Source organism: Centruroides vittatus, unplaced genomic scaffold, assembly GCF_030686945.1.
Source record: "Centruroides vittatus isolate TY-2023 unplaced genomic scaffold, ASM3068694v2 contig_680, whole genome shotgun sequence".
Classification (NCBI taxonomy): Eukaryota; Metazoa; Arthropoda; class Arachnida; order Scorpiones; family Buthidae; genus Centruroides; species Centruroides vittatus.
In genome coordinates, this window is record NW_027122427.1 from 3,958,170 (window position 1) to 3,979,793 (window position 21,624).

General features: G+C 27.7%; 1 protein-coding gene across 7 annotated transcripts in view; it reads right to left on the bottom strand.

The window, feature by feature from the left end:
* The window catches only part of Arms (Ankyrin repeat-rich membrane spanning), a 55,085-nt gene that overhangs the window by 3,424 nt on the left and 30,037 nt on the right, over nt 1–21,624 (bottom strand). For 4 of the 7 annotated variants that reach the window (XM_067276297.1, XM_067276298.1, XM_067276299.1 and 1 more), the window contains exons 15-22: nt 16,931–17,087; nt 16,688–16,833; nt 15,093–15,460; nt 14,833–15,012; nt 2,309–2,527; nt 756–990; nt 485–650; nt 235–413 (exon numbers count right to left, since the gene is read on the bottom strand). In XM_067276297.1, the coding sequence (XP_067132398.1) occupies nt 235–413; nt 485–650; nt 756–990; nt 2,309–2,527; nt 14,833–15,012; nt 15,093–15,460; nt 16,688–16,833; nt 16,931–17,087 (1,650 nt within the window). The remainder of the gene's footprint in view (nt 1–234; nt 414–484; nt 651–755; nt 991–2,308; nt 2,528–14,832; nt 15,013–15,092; nt 15,461–16,687; nt 16,834–16,930; nt 17,088–21,624) is intronic. The other 3 variants (XM_067276301.1, XM_067276302.1, XM_067276300.1) reach the window with 3 other exon arrangements.

Below are 21,624 nucleotides of genomic sequence, written 5' to 3' on the forward strand. Positions count from 1 at the left end.
TAAAGACATTATGTAACTGATTAGCCTCTCAGTAAAAGTCATCATTGTGTTTTTAAATATATTCCTAAGATATGTAAAGAACGTATAACAAAGAGCAATTTAATGACTATTTTCATTAATAAAATATATTATTAATTTAATCAAATTATTTTGTGAATTATTTAAGAATTAGTAAAAAGCACATAGATAAAGGTAGATAATTAAAATTGAACAAACTTAAATAAAAATATTTACCATGAATTGATTTTCTTATGTAAGGATCAAGATTAATTGTAAAGGGTAAAAATATTTTTAAATCAATAACTTGTAGTGTACTTGAATGAATAGAAAGAAAAACATCAAACTTTCTTTCATCATGATCAAGATCCAACATTGGCTCTTCTTCCTTTGAGGTAGGAATATGTACTTTTATCCTATAAAAAGAATTTTCAATAAATAAAATTGCTTTAAAAATAAAATATCTAAATGAAACTTTTTAATATACTTCTCAAATATTGTTTTTAATGAAAGTGGATCATCTAATTCATTTTCATGAATTTCATAATACGTTATAATCCAAGATATGCGATAAGGCCAACGTTCTGTGGTATTCACCCAAACAGCCAAATGATACCAATTGAAATCTATATTAAATGCTTTTAGCAATCGACCTATTAAAATAAACAAAAAAAATTTTGAATTAAATCCTTGTTTTAAAGATGAAATTTAAAACAAAATATTTAAAATAAGAGATTTAATTTTTGGAATTTACTTACCAGTTATGTAAACAATATTAAGAAGTCTTCTCATAGAGCGAGGATTGATATCACTAAAATAGTCATCTGTTAATAAAACTTTTGTCAAATCATGAGCACCGGTTACATTATGATGTACATTACAAATGCTGCTTCCTATACTGTCACTATTTTTCAATTTATGAGCACTCTTTCGACTTTTCCGAAATATATCTGGTATAGAAACACTTGATGCTGAAGTTCTTCTATTTGTCTGCTACATTTATTTTGTATTCAATTACATGAAAATAAAATATTTAATTAGTATAATATTTTAAGAAAAAATTTTTTAAACACCAAAGATTGTTTACTACATTATACTTAACATATTAATTTAAAAGTTTAATTGAGCAATATTAAACAGTTTATTATTTTAAAATCTACTTATTAATATACTTGACAATCATATATAAAAAATTTTAAATTGTTTTTGTACAGAGTAAGTTTAATTAATGAAATCTTATTTACAACAGTTGCTGCTTCTACTAATAATGGAAATGAGACAAACTAAGAACAGTGATATGACAAATATTTTTGTTTTTCTAACTTAAACTAAAATAATTTCTTAGAACTTAGTTTTTGTCCCCTTGGACTCTCAACGACCCTTTGTCCTTGAGTCATTCCTTTTTATATTCCCAATCACGTCGTCCCTTTCCACCAATCCTGAATTTTAGCGATTAGTTCCCAGTGACACATTTAATGAGTTTCTTGGGAAAAGAAATGACTCTGGGGAGAGAAATGCGATCATCCTCCAGTAATAAAATTGAAAAAACTTTCGAAAGATGGAAAAATGAAATTTTCTTTAAATTTTCGTTAGGTCCAACCCTCACATCAACATGTTGGTTTTAAGTTAATTAAGGATAGAATAAAGAAGCTTTTTTGTCACTAACTTGAAATATTAAAACTTATTACAAATATTATAAAATCCTTTAATGAATTATAAGTTGGAAAAATTTTTTTTAATTTCCCTAGAGAGCAGAAATTATATAATGAGACAGGAAAAGCTTAAAGTAAATTACATCTGCTACAATAATTAATAAGAAAATAGATACATTCTTGAATGAAATGCAATTCAGTAGAACTAGTCACTTGTACATTACCATATTAATATTTTAATATTTTTTTAATAATATAAAAAAAATACAAATAAGTAAATGTAATAATAGAAGTATTATGTATATTAAACAGCAGCAATAAATAAAATATTAACAATAATATTTCATTGGATAAGAAAAATAAGTTTCAAATAATAAATTGCTATGCAGTTAATATTGATTGTAATAATTTACAAATTATTTTAAATAGATTTTACAAATTATTATAATCAATATTACAGTCAATTCATTTGAGTTAGGTTATATTAGCATGTTCAGGAAAGTTTTGTTATACTTTATAAATTTTCTTTTTATTTCAAATATACCGTATTTTACGGATTATAAGACGCTATGGACTATAAGACGCCCTGAATTTTGGAATATATAGTCCGTAGTAATACAGTATTAATTTTAAATATAAATTTATATCTATATGAGTACCTGTTGAATACTGACAATTGATCCATGTCCCTTTTCTTCTTTCTCTTCAATCCACATGTTTGTATGTTTACAAGTCTGAAGAGCAGCTTTTTGTGCAACTTTCACTTTTCTTAAACCACTATTCTGCAGGTAGAAAGGTAAATGGACTATGTTGCGAAGATAATCATGACCTCTGATGGAAGAATTATGAAAAATATGGTGAATGTTAGCTTCAATTGCCTGTAAGAACAAAATAAAAATTACGATATTTTAACATAAAGTGATAGAATTATGTAAGTTATCATAAAAATGATTATAATACGTATTACAGAAATTTTAAGTTTTTGACAACTTTAACACAGATCCCTTTGATAGTACATAAGTAACAAAACATGCATAATGATGAAACAACCAAGACAATTTTTTCTATTTTTCTAAAAATAATAAACCATGCGATATCTTGCCTGACCTCTTTCTCAGAAGTCCTCTTACAACTCTAGTAGAAAATGGAGACAATACGTTGTTGTTGTTACCACATATGGTAAGCATGAAAATTGGATCAATGAAAAAATATTTCAGCACAATAAAATACTATTAGAAACTGAGTATTGCTTATGCTTAAACATTCTTTAAGGAATTAATTTTAATGGAGAGAATATAAATTTTTTTTTTTTGTAGAAAACATGCTGAACTTTCAAAAAATGAAATTAAGGATTCTAAATGTCTATTTTATTTTTTTTAAAGATCCAAAGCAAAAATTTCAGGTTATTTTTTAACTTAAGTTATTTCCTAATTAATTTATAAAATTTCAAAATAAAATAGGCATTTTGTTTATAAGTGAGATATTTAACATAAACAACACAGGAATTAAATTATTAATTTAACAATTATATAAAATACAAAATAAATAAAAACATATGAGAATGGGGTAAAAGTCTGAAATAAAAATTATAAAGTAGTATTTAAAATTTTACATAATATTTAAAATATTTTTAAATATTATGCAAACTTGTACATTCACAATCTCTCTTTTTCTTAAAAATATATAATATAATTTTAGCAATTGACTGAGTTTCACAAATTGTATTCTTGGCATTCTGATGTTTTATTTTTTTAAATATTTCTGTTATGCCTACAATATCCACATTCTGCCAATTATTATTTTTATTGTTTAATTTAAAAATATTCTTATTATATAGAATTTTTTTATAGCTAATATATAGTGGTATAAACAAATTAGTCTGCAAGATCATTAATATTTAACTAACTAATGCATATCTCCTATTGTGAAGTCATCTACAAGATAAAATAGTTGAAATGTCAGTAAGAACATTTTTTGCTAAACTAACTAAGCATATAAAGAGTTCTAATAAAAGATAATGTAAATTTTAAATTTTTAAATCTCATTTCTAACATGAAACTATTCATATTTTTAATTTGCCTGCTATTATTAACCTATAAACTCTACACATTAATAATATGTTAAGGACTTGCGGGTGAGAACATCCAGCTACTCATTTTAACACTCCTCTCCTGATAATTTTGTAAACAAATGTATTTTGGTTTAAATCGTCATAACAACAGGAAGGTTGTTTGCTCCTGTTGGATTGATATTTGCAGGAAATTTACAAACATTGAAACTGAATGTCAATAACTCTGATTTATACAACAAGTATACACACTGTCTGATTTAAAACAAGGAGAGTCCTAAGATCAGCAAAAACATCCCTGCATGAGATCACAGTAATCTTGTTGTTGACCTTTCTCAATATCCAAATAAGTCTCCAATTTCACTTAGAAACAGGTGAAGGACCATTTAAGTCAGAGAGAAGAAAGTTTGAAACCAATCAAGACATGAATCTAAAAATCTGTTCCCCAAGGACATTGATGCCTTTTCATACAGTGTCAGTGTAAGGGTGCGACTACGCAAACATGAATTTAGTAGCAAGCGATATAGTTCTCACAAAGAAAACATGCACAAGTGAGAAGTGAGAAATCTCGCTGGTGTGAGCAAATTTCTGGTTCTCACACATATCTGACAGGATTTGATATTTATCGCATCTTGTCTCTTCTTACGACATATTCTTGTTCACTCGAATCTGCATAGTCACACCCTACGCACCCTTATGGGAGGAAACTGGAATAGCTGCCAACACAAATGTGTGTGTAGGCCCTTTATATTCAATTTCCATCCAACCCACTATTTGTTCTCTGTTCACAGCCTATTTCTCTTCTACTTTATTGTCATGGTTTGTCAAATCTCTAGTAGACTGGTATGTACTCCTTGCAGTGTCTGACTTTTGATGTTCTTCTCCAAACTTTTTTTTTGCTCCTGGATATCTAGAATCTTCCCTCTTTCAGACATTCTATGAAATTTTTTCCTCTGGATTTACTTCACAATGAACTAGACAAATCACTTTAGATTTTTTTGAATAATTTTAAACATTCCAACTGACCAGGTATTTGTACATAAGTCTCTCTCTCTAAATGGCATTTTAAATAAATTAATGAGTCATCCTTCATTCTAAATGCATACACCCACATGTGTGACCCTTTGCTAATGTCATCCAACCACAACCATTTTGATCAAAAATCAAAAAGTTTTCAGTTTGATGTCCAAGATAAAAATCTCAATCTCATGCTTGTCTTCATATATTAAAAAATTTATGATGTGTATCCTAATATGTGTGTAAAAAGTTAAGAGTTTTTTTTTGTTTTGCATCATCCTTTTAAATTATTTTTTCCAGCCTTAACAGTTTATCAGATGCTACATAATCATGAATTAGATTTTAAACTATGTTCTATTGGAATGTATTCATCTTTATGTTCAAGTTATTGACCGAAGAAGCCTAATTAGTTTAGCAAACGTACTTTATGTTTTTGTTCAAATTTTTAAAGTTTAACAGGTACCTTTTTATTTAAATAACTGAAAGTAATATACTGATACATTTGTAATTTTGTTTTGAGATATGCATTGTTTTCAAATCAATTTATTGTAAAAGGTAACTATAGATAAATTTAAAAATTTTAACATAGCTATTTCAATTTTATTTAACAGAATTCTTTCAATCAACTAAACTTCAACCATACAAACATCTCTAAGCCAGATAGTTATATTATAACCAAATGAAAGCCAATCGTTTGGCTTTAAATTTCAGCCATTATGTAACAAATCCATGAATGAATAAATAAATATCTTAAAATGGAAATTTTTAAAAAATAAATGAAAAATTACTAATAATAATAATATCAAAAAGTCTATGTTAAATTATGACACAATATTTAAATATACCGTATTTCCTCAATTAAATCCTGGGGAATAAAGGTGCTGTTAAAAATAAATGCCAAGTTGAAAAGCATAGGAAACATGTTGAAGTACTGCAATGTATAGAGTAATGTAGTTTAGAATGACAGGTGAAGAATTTAACTAAAATTCTCTCTTCAAATTGTCTACAGTTGGACAGCACTTTCTATTCCAAGGTTCACATAAATAATTTTGAAAATAAAATTATAAATATTGTTAAATATTAAGCTGGAAAAGTAGCTCTTAGTTCCTAGTCAAAATCTGAAGAGAGTTCATAAGTCAAAATCTTTTCTGAAAAAGAGTACAGTAAACTTTTGATTATCCAGGCTAATCATTGGTAACAGAGGCATAGATAATGAAGAAACACAGATAATCCACGGGTGTTTTAATGAAAGCTAGTCAATTTTTCATTTATTTAGTTCTTAATTTTATATTAAATTTAACATAATAGTTTATGTATTATGAATAAAATGCATTTTGATAGAGATAATTAATAATTTAATTAATAAGCTTTAGATGTGATTAGAATTGAATAAAACTGTCAATGTAAACAGAAAATTCAATGAACTGCAGTTACTATCAATTTCTTGTATTATTAACTGAGAATGACAGGTTGCCATCTAGATATTGTTGTAAAATGTCATTAATTTTGTGATATTAATGATTCATTGATAAGGACAACTTCAAACAGTTTTACGACTTATTTAATAAAACAAAACAGTACACACAAGTAAAACTGTATTGTTTAAGAATCACCTTCACTTACTGTACTTTTTAAGCCATTTAATTTATGCCTTGATGTTCTGATGCTCAATATACCATTTTAAGTAGCAAGAGTTAACAATGCAGATTTTTTAAAATATTAATGCTAATATTTGTATTCCTGACAAATTTTTATCAAGACATAAGTGTGCAAATATAATTTGTGCATGGATAATCCACACATGGTTAATTGAGAGTATACTTTAATTAGGAAAACTTGAACTGAAAAGAAATGGTGAATTTGAACCAGAAGATGAGAGTCAAGATCCTGATTTTGATAATGACATCAAAATAGACATGAATGACAATGTAATAACTGAATCAGGTTAACTATAAAAACAATAATTATTTCAAATGTTGAAGCTGTAACCCATAAATAGTAAATAAATAGTTTTCTAGTTGTAAAAATGGATAAGTAATTAAAGTATTTTTTCAGTTTTTATCCATTTGTCTCTTAGTGCAAGGTAATAAGCCCCCAGGTCTTCAAAAACCTTGGAGAATAAATAAGTTTTAAAAATAAAATCTCCGAAGATTAATCTAGGAAATACAGTATATCATCATGCAAATACAATAAAATAGTTAAAGAAAATTTATTCTTGAAATTTAAAGTTCTCTTTATTTTTAGGCTTATCTATTTAAAATACATGATATTGTGCTGAAAGAATAAGTACTGGGTAATGAAGTAAAAAGTGTGCTTGCAAGAAATAAAATGAGTAATTTAGTGATGCATTAAGTCAGACTTTGTAATGCTATGATTCAATTTACTGATTTGTCATGCATCACCAACTTCCAAATGAGTGTTAAATTCATTATTGTTATTCAGATCAATTATTGTGATAACTAGGAATGACTTACATACAGAACATAAAATTTTTACAATAAAAAGCAACTGAAAGAAAATTAAATTAATAGTTTATGCGAAAGTCTCTGAATCATCTGTCCTCAAAGGTATATATTTACAAACTTTTTAATAAATAGCCGTTCACAGTGTCTAGGTGGAGAGAAGAGATTTCAAAACATTCAGTTAAAATTGAAATAAGTCCCATGAAATATTTAAGACATCTGTCTCAAGAAAGCAAATTATCTTATTGATTATATTTACACAACTACAAAATACAGTTCTTGCACATAAATTTTTCATTTGATCACCCAGTACAATTATACATCCCTGAAATTATAAATTACAGGCAAAATAAATATGTAAAATAAAATTTGTACAATTTTGCATTTTATATTAATTATCTTTCAATTTTTCAATAAATAAATTAAAATGTTCACACATTTCAAATTATTGAAATGTGTTAACATAAGTTGACATTTCAATAATTTGAATAAGCAGTTTAATTTTAATATTAAATTAATAAAATAATTCTATTTATTATGAAAAATTTTTTAGCTATACAAATTAGCTGAAATTAGTTCATTCAATTTATTTAAAAGTAAAATCATATTACATTAAATAATTAGAATAATGCTTTAAAGTATTACTTAAAATAGATAGAAGTTATCTATATCAGTCAACATAGGTTATTACATTCCTACATAACACAAAATAAAATTAGCGGTGAAACAATGCACAAATTGTAAAATTAATGTGCCAACAAAAACTGGTATATGTTAATAGTACTGGTATATTATGTTGCATGTTACTGACTTTTGAAAAATCCTTTCTATTGTTTCTATCATCATTCTGTTATGTAATTAGTCTTTCAATAACTTTTTAAAATTTTATTACACTACACTTGCTAACCCAGCCATTCCTTGCATACTGGGGTGCCAGATGAATGAGAGTAAGTAATCACAAAGTCTAACTAAAGGAAAAGTTGTGTCACTCTTTGGTACTGTGTCTTTTGAGAGCTATACTATTTTTCTTATTGTGAAATTATGCATAACATTACAGTAATTGTAACTTTAATTACTTATTAAATTTAATATTACATATTAAAAAAAACATGAGACAAACATAATTGGAGGTAATTCTACAAAAAAACACCTTTTTATCCAGAAAAATGACTTTAGTTAATTAAACAAACATTTTCAACCATCATTTAATTATCAAAATATAACAAAAAGTTTATCTGTAGAATTGTTAAGTTCCAATTTGAATTGTATACAGCAGGGGTTGGCAACCTTTCAGCGGGGTTGTGCTGAACCTAAGTTATAATGTTATTCCAGGTGCCAACATGATTCTATTAATTTTATTGTATATACAGTATTATATATACGGTATTATCAAAATTGGTCCAGTTATAATGGACTTCAAAAATATATAATTTTGAAGTTAAGTCATTAATTGAATTATGTTCTTACATGTGAAGCACATGCACAACACATAGATGGCAACACAGAGCATAAACACATTCACTGTAAATATACAAGCAAGAGATTTGTTTTTAATGTACCATGGCCTAAAATGAACTATGGCTTCCATTTAAATGTGTAATTAATTAATAATTAAAACATAATTTTTACTACATTTCTATTCAATCAGAGTGACACTGAAAATCATTCCACATACCACATTTGGCATGCATGCTGTAGGTTGCCAAGCCCAGGTATACAGTAATGAAGGATATGCCATATAACTGAGAGGCTGAATTAACAGGGGTGTATTATATATTACTTGTATAATAATAACTAATTCTTCTTTTGATAGTCTAATTTTGATTTAAAAATATAGAAAATAGAACATTCATTTTATATGTATTCAAATATGACAAAACACAATACATGCTTCTCTTATTCCTGCATCCATTCACAGAGGCGTAGCTAGGGCGGGGCGGTGGGGGCAGCCCGCCCTGGGTGTCACCTGTGTAGGGGTGACACCCGGTAGGCTTGTACCTAAAAAAAATAAAAAATAAAAGGTCAACGGCTCGCCTCACATGACAGGTTTTTCGCTATGAGGAGAAGCCATGAGAGCTCACACCAGCTGAAAATCTTACTATGATTTATTCTATAAATCTAAACTCATACATCGCGACATCGCATATCCATTATATTGTGCAAGTTGCTCGAGTGCAAAGATATTACAATTCAACAGTGTTTTATAAAAGAGTTAAAAAGGGTGACACCACAATATCCGCAGCGGGTGTCACCCATGCTAGCTACGCCACTGTCCATTCATTACCACAACAAACTCATTGCATCTTGTTGTTAACATTAATTGAGCATTCAATTAGTTCTTTCTTCCTTAATTCATTTCTTTGACTTGTCAGAAATTAACAAGTCAAGGGAAATTATCTAACTGAAAATATTCATAATGTGTTGTATAATAAAAGTTAGGCACAGTTCAGTTATGTAATATTGTTTTTCTCTGTAACTTATGAATAAAATGAATTTCATTATGTTAAATTCCATTAAGAAAATATCAAGCAAAGTAAAAATAATTAAATATGTCATATTCATTTTTTGAAATTTAGTTTAAAATAAACAAATCTATATATTATATCAAAAAAACATTTTTTAAAATTTGAAGAATAAAACAAAGACAATTAATAATAATCTGTAAATTTAAATAAAAATTGCAACATTTTCAACAACACAATAAAAAATAAATATTCTAAAAACATTTTGAACACATTTCTTTCATTTAAATTCTAATATTAAAATTTCTAGTCATCTGAATTCACCAAGCTCAACATTAATTTTTAAGATTTTTCTGAAACAATACCTATACCAAAAAATGAAAGAATTTTGATTCTAAAATAATTCATTTAGTATTATTTATAATAGTATTAATTTTTATACAGTATAGATCAAAATTATGTTTTACAAGAGTGATTCCCAAACTTTTTTCAGCAACTCTTGGTTCCATAAACTTATATCCAATGCCCTCTAACCCACTTTCCCGTGTTAGAAAGGCTTGGAAATATTCTTAGGAAAACTTTTCTATGACCCTCACACTTTGTATCCTTATCTTACCATATATTTTCCTCCACATCTAGAAACCATTAAATGCAATGTTTCTTCTTACCTGTTTTAACAGAGGAAAGGGAAAAGTTGTCAGTGACCCCAACCCTCACCTATGGTCACTGTTAAGTACCATGCCTCCAACACCCCCTGCCATCCACTTATTTCTTTTTGCCCCAGATTTACTCACTGCCCACAGGGGGCAGCAGCACCCACTTTGGGAACCACTGTTTTATAATATATCTATTAAAAACAATATACAATACACAAAATTTAATTTAAGTTAAAAAAGTCAGAAAATGATATTTTGTAAAAAAAATAATCTTAAAAAAGATAAAAAGTAATTACCGTATTAGCCCGAATATAACGCGATATTTTTCGACCATTTATTTTCCGTTAAAAAATCGACTCGCGCTAAATTCGGGGTTTAAGTAATGGAATGTAATATAAACAAGGACATTTTCCTACAGAGATTGAAATGCGACTGAACGTCAGACCTAGCTCGACCGACCACTTCAAAACAACCATGTGATCTAGTTAGTAGGCCTGCGCTTTTGTTTGCATAGCGCTACTATAGTAAGGCTATGTCTCCGCTTGTTCAAGTTCATTAGTCACGTGATTTTTCGACCGCCTTTTAGTCACGTGGGCTCTCACAGACGCCATTTTTTATCTTAAAATTGTGAAATTTTTGGCTTCGCTCGAAAAATTATTATTACATCTTTCTTTTCTTTATTTTCTCTACTTTTAAACAATGTAAAATATTTCTATATTGACAAAAATGCTTTATTTGTGTCGAATTTAATGTAATTTGATACGTAAAACGCAAAAAATAAACATATCAAATTTCAACTCGCTGTAATTTATCTCATGTTTCACCGATTGCCATCGGGTTTGTTTGTAAATGGGGAAGAAATATGACTCATTCAAGTTAAGTCAGTAGAAATTTCGTACTACTGCGAGAAAATTTGTCAATAGACCCGCTTTACCCCCTAACGCGAAAGTCAATAATGAATAACGGAAGTCAATGAGTTCTCATTCTGAAAACAGTTCAGATTCTGAATAAACATTTCCGTTTTTTGTTGTTACTTACGTAATATTAATTTTGTTTTACATTACTTAATTTTATTGACATGAATGTAACCTGTGTTATTAGCTATAAATACCGAAATAAATGCTTATCTGATTGAATTTTACTTTCTTTGAATTCTTTTATGAGTATTATTTTTTTTTTCTAAATATCTTTATGAAAATTTTGGAGTCGCGTTAAATTCGGGGTCGCGTTATATTCGGGCTAATACGGTAGTTTGTTTCTTTACTGTTTGATTTCATTCTGACAATAAAATTAATACTAGGTATTTTTTTATGAAAAAACAAAACTGAGCAAAAAATGATTTAAAACTTATCTAAATCTAAATTAAACTGTTGTAGAGATCAATGTAAATTGATAGCACTTGGAACTCAATTGATATGTTGCATGTAATCAGCTTACAACCAGCAATTGGCCAATAGACTTTACATGGTGAACTTTGACCTCAAATATCTTGGCCCATAGATCAAATTTCAAAATTCCAGCTTTGTTGTAACATTGGCCTTGCTGAGTTGTATGTATTTGCAAAAAAATCATCTTTAGTAGTTATGCAGTGCTTTAAATTTCAATCACAGACAAAACACTTTCTGACTTATACAGAGCTCTGCTCAAAAAAAACAATACAATACATTAAATTTCTGTAAATAATTCACATACATTTACTATACAAAAATTTTGTTTTATGACTAAATAAGTGGTTGAAAATTAACTGATCAACAGATAATGATGTTACTTTATCAACAGTTATTATATTAAATATCTCTGCTATTATAACTTATTAGAATTTGCAATTTAAAAAAAATAATAATAAAACCAACCTATTTCTATCAGCAGGTTATTTAATAGAAAACATATTTTTGATCACTCTTAAGGCTGTATTCGAAACCAAGGATTAAGAGTTAGAGTTAGAAATTACTCAATTATTATTCACTTTACTTTTAAGTACATGAATTCTTATTGTTTAACTTCTAACTCTAACTCTTGATCCTTCATTTGTGAATATAGGCATTAGTGATTATCATCAGGTTCTAATGAAGTTTGATTGAATATCAAACTGAAACATCTTGTAAATTAAAATTTGCATGATGTAATCTAATAATAAGTTGACTATTTTGTTATACAGTAGAATTCACTTAATGCAATCACTTTGGGAGTCATCTAAATTGATAACATTAACTGAGTGATATGATTATGATTAGTAGAAATTTGATTTTATTGACTCTGACATTAAAGGAACATGTTAGAACAATTAAAAATTGTATACCTTAAAATTTATAAATTATAATTATTAATATATTGGTTAATATATAATTCTTCTAATATTGTATGCATGTTACAATCTTTAACAACAGGTTACAGATGTTAAGAATTGCCAGCAAGTTAGTTGCCTAATTTGTTTTGCTAACAAGAACTTCTTTGAACAAGAAAACTCTTCACACAATATTAACATTTTCATTTTGCTTTTAATTCTTGTTCTCCTTCATAACATGTATAAATTATCAAAGTCATTATTACTAAATTTTTCATTTCGAAACAGCTGTTTTTTTATTATTATTTTGTCATTCTTATTATATTAATGATTAATTTTATATTTTGCTTATTAAAGTTTATATAAACAATGGAGAAAACTGAAAATATTTATTAAGTTCTTAATTTTCTGTACTTCATAAATTTTTAATACAAAGTTCTCATACCTTCATAAGAGAGATATTGATATATGTATTTTGAAAAAAAATTATTATTTTTTATGTTATGACACTCTTATTTATATTCATAAAGTAATATTTAAAAAATTTATAAAAAGTTTAATATTTAATAATAAAATATATATAAATAATTTTCATTATTTTAGAACCAGATGAATATATAAAAATGACAAATGCTATTTATTTTAAATTAATACTAGACAAGTTAATATATAAAATTTTAACTAGTTTTTCTAATAGACCAATTTATAGTTTATCTTGAAAACTAATTTTAAATTTAACTAAATTGTCTAAAAATTAAAAAATAATTATCATTATTATTATTATTATTATTTTTTTTTTGAAAATACCAATTTTTTTGAACATCATGAAAATTAGTTTAAATTTATATTTGAAAATGAAAAGAGCATGTTTATGATCAAGTAATGGTAAATCCCTATAGAATAATCTTTATTTAGAGTGGAAAAATTATATTATTCTTGAAGGAAAAAAATTAACACCCAGAATTTCTAAAAACACTTTATGAGCAATGAAAATGTTTACTTATTCAGATAATTTCATATATTAAGAACTGTAACTTTTGATTTGTATAATGTTTAAGAACTGTAATTTTTAAATAGATATTAAATAGATATTAAACTTTTTCAGAAAAATTTTAATTTCTTTTTTTCTGAATATAAAACATAAAATTGCTTCTGCTTATAAACTAAAATGTATTAATCCACAGCCAATGGTTTTTATTGTTGAAGTCAAATTTCAGAAGCCAATGACAGGTATTTGCAGTAAAATGCAATTTTTCCATATAACTGCTTGACTATAGCAATCTTGAATTTGTCATTATACATATCGTAATTAAAATATGACTTTTTGTGAAATTATTATTATTTAATTAACTCTATGTTAATTAAAGTTTATAAAATAAAAATCATATATAAATAATAACCTGAAAAAATAATCAGAAATCCATTATACTGAAAATCTTTATTTTCTATAGAGATATTACAAAAAAAAAAAAAAACAAAAAAAAAAAAACACGCACACTCACACACACACTCCCCACACACCCCTAAGTAAGCAAACATTTAATCAATGTATTTTCACAATTAACAAAAATTAAGAATTTTATATTAATACAGTAATCCCTCCATTAGCACAAATAATTGGTTCTATGGAATTGGAGCATACATGAAAACTGCATAAATGGAGTCATGGAAAACTATTTAAAATAGAAATGTTATATTCTCAAATACAGTATTTTATTCTTACTAGAATAGAAAAGTTTTAACTAAAGTTTTTTCTAAATATGCATCTTTATAAGAGATTAATGTTAAAAAAAAAACTTTTTTATGTAACTATCATTTATTTCCATAAAGTTGATTATTTAAAATTTAAAAATTTTTCAACCATGCTGAAGTGAATTTATGTAAATAGAGACTGCATAAATGGAGGGATTACCGTATCATATAAATTAGTAAATTTATTAATTAACTGCAAGAAGAATGATTAGTAAGTATATAGAAGAAAATTGTATGGTTATGTTTTAATTAAAAAAAAAACAATTAGCTTGAAAAATAATAACACACATTAACAATTTACTATTATTTGTTCTCAATGACCAAACAACTTCCTTCTGAAACATAGAAATATATTTCTTTTTTATGCTAAAAGCACTATTATGTAGATTTAATAAATTTTAATTTAGTTATACCTTAATAATGTATTAAAAGAATCATTAATAATTTATTCAACTATTACTAGGTTTACAAATCTTTCTTACCTTAATGATAACATGTGGATCTATTGCGAGAATAGTAACAAATGGTAAATTTGGATCAGAAAATAATAAATGCACTGCATCCAGAACTTTCAATACTTTTTCTTGCTCGCAACTATCTAGACCATCAACTACTACTACTAATCTCGTCTGTTGTCCAACAAATGCATCCATGCACTGAACCTTTAATAAAATTAAATTAATACAACAATTTTAAATTCAAAACTACTACAGAAATTTTATTTAATCAACATTTAACTCACCATTAAAGTCATTGTTTCTACTTCATTTTTAAGTTTTTCTAGGTAACTGCTAGTATGAGATGTCACAAGTTTAACACGACGATAATTTGAAACTAATAAAGTTAATATCATTCTATACCATGTATGAATATTTGTTAATATAACAGCTCCTACAATACATCCAAGTGCAATAACACTTGGTTTCATAAGATAATAATTAGGATATTCATTTTCAGTGCTATTTCTGATCTTATAAATTTTGAAATCCTGTTGAATTCCTGAAACTAACAGCAATATGCAACAAATATAAATAGCAACTACTACAAAGAGTGCCACAAAAACATTTGGAATACAACATAATCTTCGATATTTCCAATTACTTCCAGACACTAAAAAAAACAAATAATAAGAAAATTAATAAATCAGCAAAAAAATCTTATTATTAAAATGTTAAAACATCATTGAACTTTTATTGATTTTAACTATTAATGCAAATAATCTTTTGAACATATTTATAATAATCTTTTGTAATTTAGAATTAAATTATCTTCTATATATTCTGTAAAAGAAACATTAATTTACAATGAAAGACAAATTTCATTGTAAAAATTTTTTAAATTTATCATGTGAGATCCAGGAGTTAATTGTTCGATTAATGCTAATGTGGGAGAAAAGTTTTTCCCGATTTATGGTATTCACATCTCCCATGGGTTCGATAAATAAAAGATGAGTAAACATTAAGTCGAACCATCAAAATCATCAACACCATTCAGTTGTTGATGCATGGGAACATCAATGGCTTAAACAATTCCATGACAAAAAGAGAACAACAAGTCTAATTCCCACTGCCCTAGCTGGCCCAGCAATGAGACATTTGAAGTGTCATCACTAGACAACATATGGACACGAGATTGAATTCCCACACCTGATGGGGATATAATGGTCACAGACCGGGTCTTCGGAGCAGACTCCACCATAGAAGCTCATGGACCAAGACTCCCATCCTGTCATACCTCAAGCAAACCTTCTCCTAGCAGCCATAGACCAAGGCTGATTCACCACTTTCCAAGCCAACTTATCTACATAGAAGACTCCTTACTTGATGCCAACTTCACATAGACTAGACCTGAAGACATCGGCTCATTGGAGGTATTCAACCAAGGTAGATTCGTGAACAGTACACACTCTCTCTTTCAGTCAATTGAGATATTAGCTTTAGTCAGTATATAGCAGGTTATTTGTATTATATGCTTTTCTTTTAGTTTATTAAAATTTGTTAGTTAGTTAAACTAGCATTGATTTCAATTGTTTGAACTGATCACCCTATCAACTTACCCGTGGCTCTCCCCACTCGATATAAAGTCCTCTGATAAAACGAGAATGTACAAGAATCATGAATTAGGATGCAACCTACAACTATCCTAATTGGTGTCAGGAAAAACAGTCCTCAAGATCTAACAATCTTGAAACGCATATAATTAAACAGCCATCCAGTGACAATTGAGAAGGACTTACCATCCTGACGTCGGGAAAGGGTTTAGAGTTTCTCTCTCTAACCCCTGGCTTCTCACAATCACTTAAATGAAAAAATAATTAATTTTTAAAAATTAACTTACCCATTCTGGGTTTGAAAACTCTATAAAATCTTGTAGTGAAAAATCCGTATTCATCTTCAATAGCAGAATAAAGTGTTGTTATTATTTGCGCAACAGATACATCTTCTCCCGAACTACTAACTTTTGTCTGTTCTGTAAAAAGAAATCTAGATGGGCAGATAAATTAATTTTATATAAAAATTTATTATATAAACAACTTTAATAATTAGTTTTCAATGAAATACTTGCAAATAAAGTAATTACCTAACAGGAGATAAATGTGCATCTCTTCTAGATGCAGGTGGATTACAAAATATAACTTGAAGCATAGTTTTTATAGCTAATAAATGTTCTGCAAAATATACACTGGCATTAAATGACCATTCCCAATCATGTAGTTTATTACCAAATGTGATGATAGCTGTTTAAAAAAAATGTATAAAATATCAGTGAAAATTTTTAGTATTTACCTATTAATTCTCATCGATATACAATTATTAAATATATTTCATAATAAATATGACAATATATTTTAATATTAAATTTTAAAAAAATAACACTTATACTGACTTATTAATGAATTTCACTAAAAATTATTCTCTTAATATTGATAAATGTTAATTAAACTATGACATTGACATTAATCTATTCTTTTATATGCATCAATCGTGTCTACCTTAAAAACAGAACTTTTTTTAACATATGCAAAATCAATTAAATACATATTTTGAATGAGCTACTTATTATCTTATTATAAAAAAACATAATTTTTAATTATGTTTTCAGTTTTATATTTATACAGTTCCCAACTTATATAGTTAGTCTTACAAGTTTCTGTATAAGTTGAAAAACTATATATTAAGCTTAAGTCTGAGTATTTTTAGATAATACTGAAAGAGAAATTTTGTTTTGTATAGATCTTGGTTTCTTTCTTTCAATTGATCTGTGTAATATTTAACTAAAATTTAAATTATTAGTGATTTATTTGCATTATCAAAATTTAATTCATATTTTGCTATTTTCATGACAAATAATATATTTTTGACTTTCTTCAATTTCTTTAGTAAACAAAGTTTCTTAAAATATCCAAGAAATTTAAATGTTCATAAAAAATGCAATTTAAAATTTTATATTACAAAAAATATTAATTACATTTTTAAAAAACAATATTTGATAACATTTTAACAAATACATCCTTATAAATAAAAAAAGCTTTTTACAAAACTCTGAAAAATTAATTTATATAGGCCTAAACACTTCAATGAATGTGCCAATTATTTCTAATACATAAGACAATTCTACTACAGAAAATCTAGACAGATATGTGTTAAATTTAATAGAGTTATAGACCACATACTGAAAATTGTAAGTATTCATCATCAAAAGCTAAAACTTTTAATATTTGCATCTAATACTTAACATTTATTAATTAAATTTTTGTATTTTTCTGTTAACTATATTTTAAATACTTAACAATGTATAAATTATAATTTATTTACAGAATTCAAAATAACTTGAATTTATTATTACTATTCTTTAGGTGTCCTCCTGTCAGGAGGTTGACAACCATTTCACGCCACCATGATCTATCTTGAGCACTCTTCATATGTTAAGTATGTCCAATTCCTGATGATGTTGAACCAGTTCATTCTTGGCCTACCCCTACCTCTTTGCCCTTCAATCATTCCCTCTAGTAATAGTTTTTGTAGGCTTTGGTGTTGCAGTACATGCCCCAGAAAACTCACTTTTCTTTTCCTTACTACTTCTTGTAAGGTTCTTTTCTGATTTGCAATTGCCAGGATATCTTCATTTGTTCTTCTTGCTTCCAAGAAACTCTCAGCATTCTTTGAATCATCCACATTTCATATGCCTTTAATTTCTTTTCATTATTTGCATTCATTGTCCAACCCTCTGCTCCATAAAGCAGGCTTGACCAAACATAACATTTTGCCAATCCAACTCTTATTCGTATACCAATCTCCCTTGAAGTCAACACTTGTTTCATGTTTGTAAAATGCAGTCCTTGCAATTCCAATCCTTCTTCCAATTTCCTTATCATTCCTTTCATCATCTGTAATGATATGTCCCAGATAGACATACTTTTGATCTGCTCCAGGTCAGTGCCGGATTAAGCCTCTAGCGGGCCCTAGACAAAATTTAAATTGGGGCCCTATTTAAATAAGTTGCTTCTAAACAAATCTTATATAATGTGACATTAGCGTAACTAGCATGGGTGACACCCGGTGCGGATATCGTAGTGGTGTCACCCTTTTTAACTCTTTTATAAAACACTATTGAATTGTAATATCTTCGCACTTGAGTAACTTGAACGCTATATCGAATATGCGATGTTGCGACGTATAAGTTTAGATTTAGAAAATAAATCATAACCATACATCAGTACTGTGAGATCTCGTGGCGTACATTACTTCTGACGCACAGGTAGCTGTTGACCTTTTTTTTTGGCTGGTCGAGCGGAGCTTAGTAAGCATTGTTAAATACAGCCTTTTCTGTCCTATCGAATTTATTAAATAATTTTTAACTCATTTTAAAACAGAGAAATCTTCTGCACTGAAGCCGGGCCCCTCCGAATTACGGGCCCTAGACATTTGTCTAATTTGTCTATTCGATAATCCGACCCTGCTCCAGGTCACTGTCTCCGATTTTAATATTAACTTTTGGAGTTTCTTTCTCATTGGAAACGATCATAGTTTTGGTCTTTTTGTAGTTCAGTGTTAGCCCAAATTGACTGCTCAATTTTGAAATTTCCTCTATCAGCATCATTAGATCCCCTTCATTTTCTGCTAATAGCACAGTGTCATCAGCATAGCTAAGAATATTGAAATTTCTGCCCCTATGTTTACTCCTTTTAGATCTTTCACCTGACTGAAAATTCTTTCTGTATAAAGATTGAACAAAATTGGAGACAGCTCATTAACAATTACATACAAACAATACATTAACATTACATTAACAGTAATCTGTAAATTCACAAAGAAAAGCATGAAAAAAATCTTTGTAATTCATGAAAAATGAAAACACTCAAAATTTTTAGCATAAATAATAGTGAAAATATATGCTTAAACTTTATTGGTATATACCAGAAAATCTAACTTTCATAAAGTTTATGAAAAAGTGACAAATTTTTAACCCTTAGCCTGCCATTTGCCACGCCCCCTTATTTTGTAAAACGGCCAAGGGCAAAATAGGTGAATCAGGCAATATTATTTTAAAAATTCACCAAAAATATAATTATTATTTTATTCATATGAAAAAAATCACATACATTTATCAATATAGTTAGTTTTAAATACAACATTTTTCAATAAAGTTTGTTTGAAAAATTTATGAGAAAAAAAAATATCATATGATAACTGACATTCAAACTCGAAAATTTGTTACTTTTTGTCAAAATTAACATTGGTTACTTCATTCTTATTGTCACTGAGCCAGAATGACATAGAATATTGTTCTGTACAATTTGATATAACATTTATACATGTATGTGTATTCGTTGTGAAATTATCGCAAATTATATCAAACATTTGTTCGAAATCTGAACTTTATTCTGCTTTCAAATAATATAATGAACTAATATACTTTATTCATTTCATATAAAACAAGATTATATATTTTTGTAATAAACATATGATTACGAGTAGCAATAGATATAACATTTGCTGATATTTTAAATTTAAAAAAAAAAAAAAAAAATTTAAAAATAAAAAAAATATATAAAATATCAGAACTGAAGGTCATAACTTGAATATTTATAATGCATTAACATATTATAGCTGAATAAACTTATTATAGCATTAATAAACTTATTATAGTAATATTATTGCATGAATATGCTAAAAATGAAATAAAAAATTATCAGAAAATGAAAAATTAAGAAAAAAAACCGATAATTAAAATTTGTTAAGTCGACAAAACACCACCTGGACAAACATATGTGAAACAGACGATAAACAAGACAATGCCATCAAGTGCTGACATCTGTTGTCAATAAATTTTATAAAAATCAATTGTTAACAGGGTAACGATTCATCGTTACCCTGGCCGTTTTGCTTAACAACTAGGGTAACGATAGATCAGTATTAGGGATTGCAATTGCTGGATCCCTCATCCAGCAATCCAGCTGGATCCAGCGCATTCTTCGGCCTGCTGGATCCAGCACTTGTGCTGATCCACACTGTGCTGGATCCAGCGCTGTGGATCCGCAAATACTCAATTAACTTTCTAAATAACTGCACAAAAGTCTACATCGTCGCGTTCCCGCTTTGCTAACTACTAGACTGCTACTAATTACTTACTCACTACTTTACTAACACTAATAATTAAATTACTTATAAATAAACTATACCTTAATCAATCCAGCAAAATTTAATAAAATAATAACGTATTCGCTTTTAACGATCTTCCTCAGTTACAAAAAAATACAACATTAACTATAGAACATAAAATGTGTTTGGAATAAATATAAAAAGAATAGTGCTTAATTACATCCCATTTTTTTAAAACAAGATACATAGATGTACTGCCGGGTCTGATAATTTTCGTATTGTATACCGACGTAATTCCACTGTTTTTAAACTTTTAAGAAACGATAAAAAGAAAGAGGATCGGAATTCAACAACGGGTATATATTCGGTGCCTTTACACAACCAACGTTTCAATTCCAAGCTTGTTTATGTGGGTGCAACGATGCGCAGTTTAAAACAAAGGCTCAAGAGCACAAATATACAATCAGTAAGAACCTTGACAACACTGCGCTGGCATCATACGCAAGACAGAAGGATGTTAACGTCCAATGGGATCAAGCGGCAATTATAAAAATGACGACGAATAGGCAAATGGTTAAACATCTTTAGAGATTAGAAATCTGCAAGGCGCACATGACAACTGGTTGTATAAACCATAGAGATGCTGTTATTAACGGACAATGCTGGTTTCGT